The 1,033-nt window shown below is 38.0% G+C and overlaps 1 protein-coding gene across 1 annotated transcript in view; it reads left to right on the top strand.

The window, feature by feature from the left end:
• Positions 1 to 1,033, top strand: part of LOC104543828 (corticotropin-releasing factor receptor 2-like) — an 80,979-nt gene that overhangs the window by 56,666 nt on the left and 23,280 nt on the right. The window contains exon 5 of the mRNA XM_010188523.1: positions 577 to 694. Coding sequence (XP_010186825.1) covers positions 577 to 694 — 118 coding nt within the window. The remainder of the gene's footprint in view (positions 1 to 576; positions 695 to 1,033) is intronic.

The raw sequence follows: 1,033 nt of genomic DNA, 5'->3' as shown, positions 1-1,033 counted from the left end.
GGAGAACATGCAGCTCTACCTTGTCTAGAAAGCTTGCTACAGCCAACTAAGCCCAGGGCTGAAAGCCAAACAGTCCGTGCTGTCCTATTACATTAATGTGTCTCAAAACTGAACTTCACACAGTTCACACCAAATGTAAACTATTCCAGTTTTGCCAATCCAGCACATTTGTCACCAGATTTTCAGTGAACAACACAACAGACTCCAGTGCAGCCTGGTTGTTTAAGGGCTTACCAGTTCTAGTTGACATTATCATAGAGCTGATGGGATGGAGCAGAGGGGACTAAAAACAATAACCAAGGATGAAATGAGCTTTTGATTATTTGAGTCTTTTGGGTGTATCTTATTTCACTGGCTTGAATTGGTTCTTGTCAAAGGAAGTTCCTCATGTTATCAAGGCAAATTATTGCACATGGCTTTGCAAAAGTTGTGCTGTGGTTTCTGGAAGAAAGGTATATAGTGAAGAAAGGCAGCACAGATTTGGCCATTTTGCAAGTGAACAGAATAAACTTGTCATTAATGAACAGGTGTGTATATTCACTATATATGATGATTTAAATGTATTTCCCTGTTTAGGAGTATCAGATGCCTGCGGAATATTATCCACTGGAACCTGATCACCACATTCATCCTGAGGAATGTGATGTGGTTTCTGCTTCAAATGATTGATCACAATATACATGAAAGCAATGAAGTAAGTATTGGAGGCAGCATGTCTCTACCATGTAGTTTGGGGGCAGGCAGGGAAGCTGAAATTGTTTAAATGATAGAAATATTACAAAATACACCTATCCATATTCTCAGTGACTTTAATGTAATTTCAAAAAGATGAAGAAAATGAGCTTAAATTTGCTAAATTTTAACTTATTTCCTTGTTACTGAATATGAGGGGTTTTTAAAGTCCCAACCATAAGCCTCTCTCTCATCTTCATTGACCATAAATACTTTCCACATGTATATACTTTGAGACAGTATATTTGGTGTTCTTAAGCATTTTTGTCTGACCATCTTGCAGTGATGTGCACCTGTGTAG

The sequence above is a fragment of the Mesitornis unicolor genome, unplaced genomic scaffold, assembly GCF_000695765.1.
Source record: "Mesitornis unicolor isolate BGI_N332 unplaced genomic scaffold, ASM69576v1 scaffold42287, whole genome shotgun sequence".
In the NCBI taxonomy this organism is placed as follows: domain Eukaryota; kingdom Metazoa; phylum Chordata; class Aves; order Mesitornithiformes; family Mesitornithidae; genus Mesitornis; species Mesitornis unicolor.
Note: the sequence above shows the minus strand (reverse complement) of the source record. Positions and strands in the feature narration are given on the sequence as shown.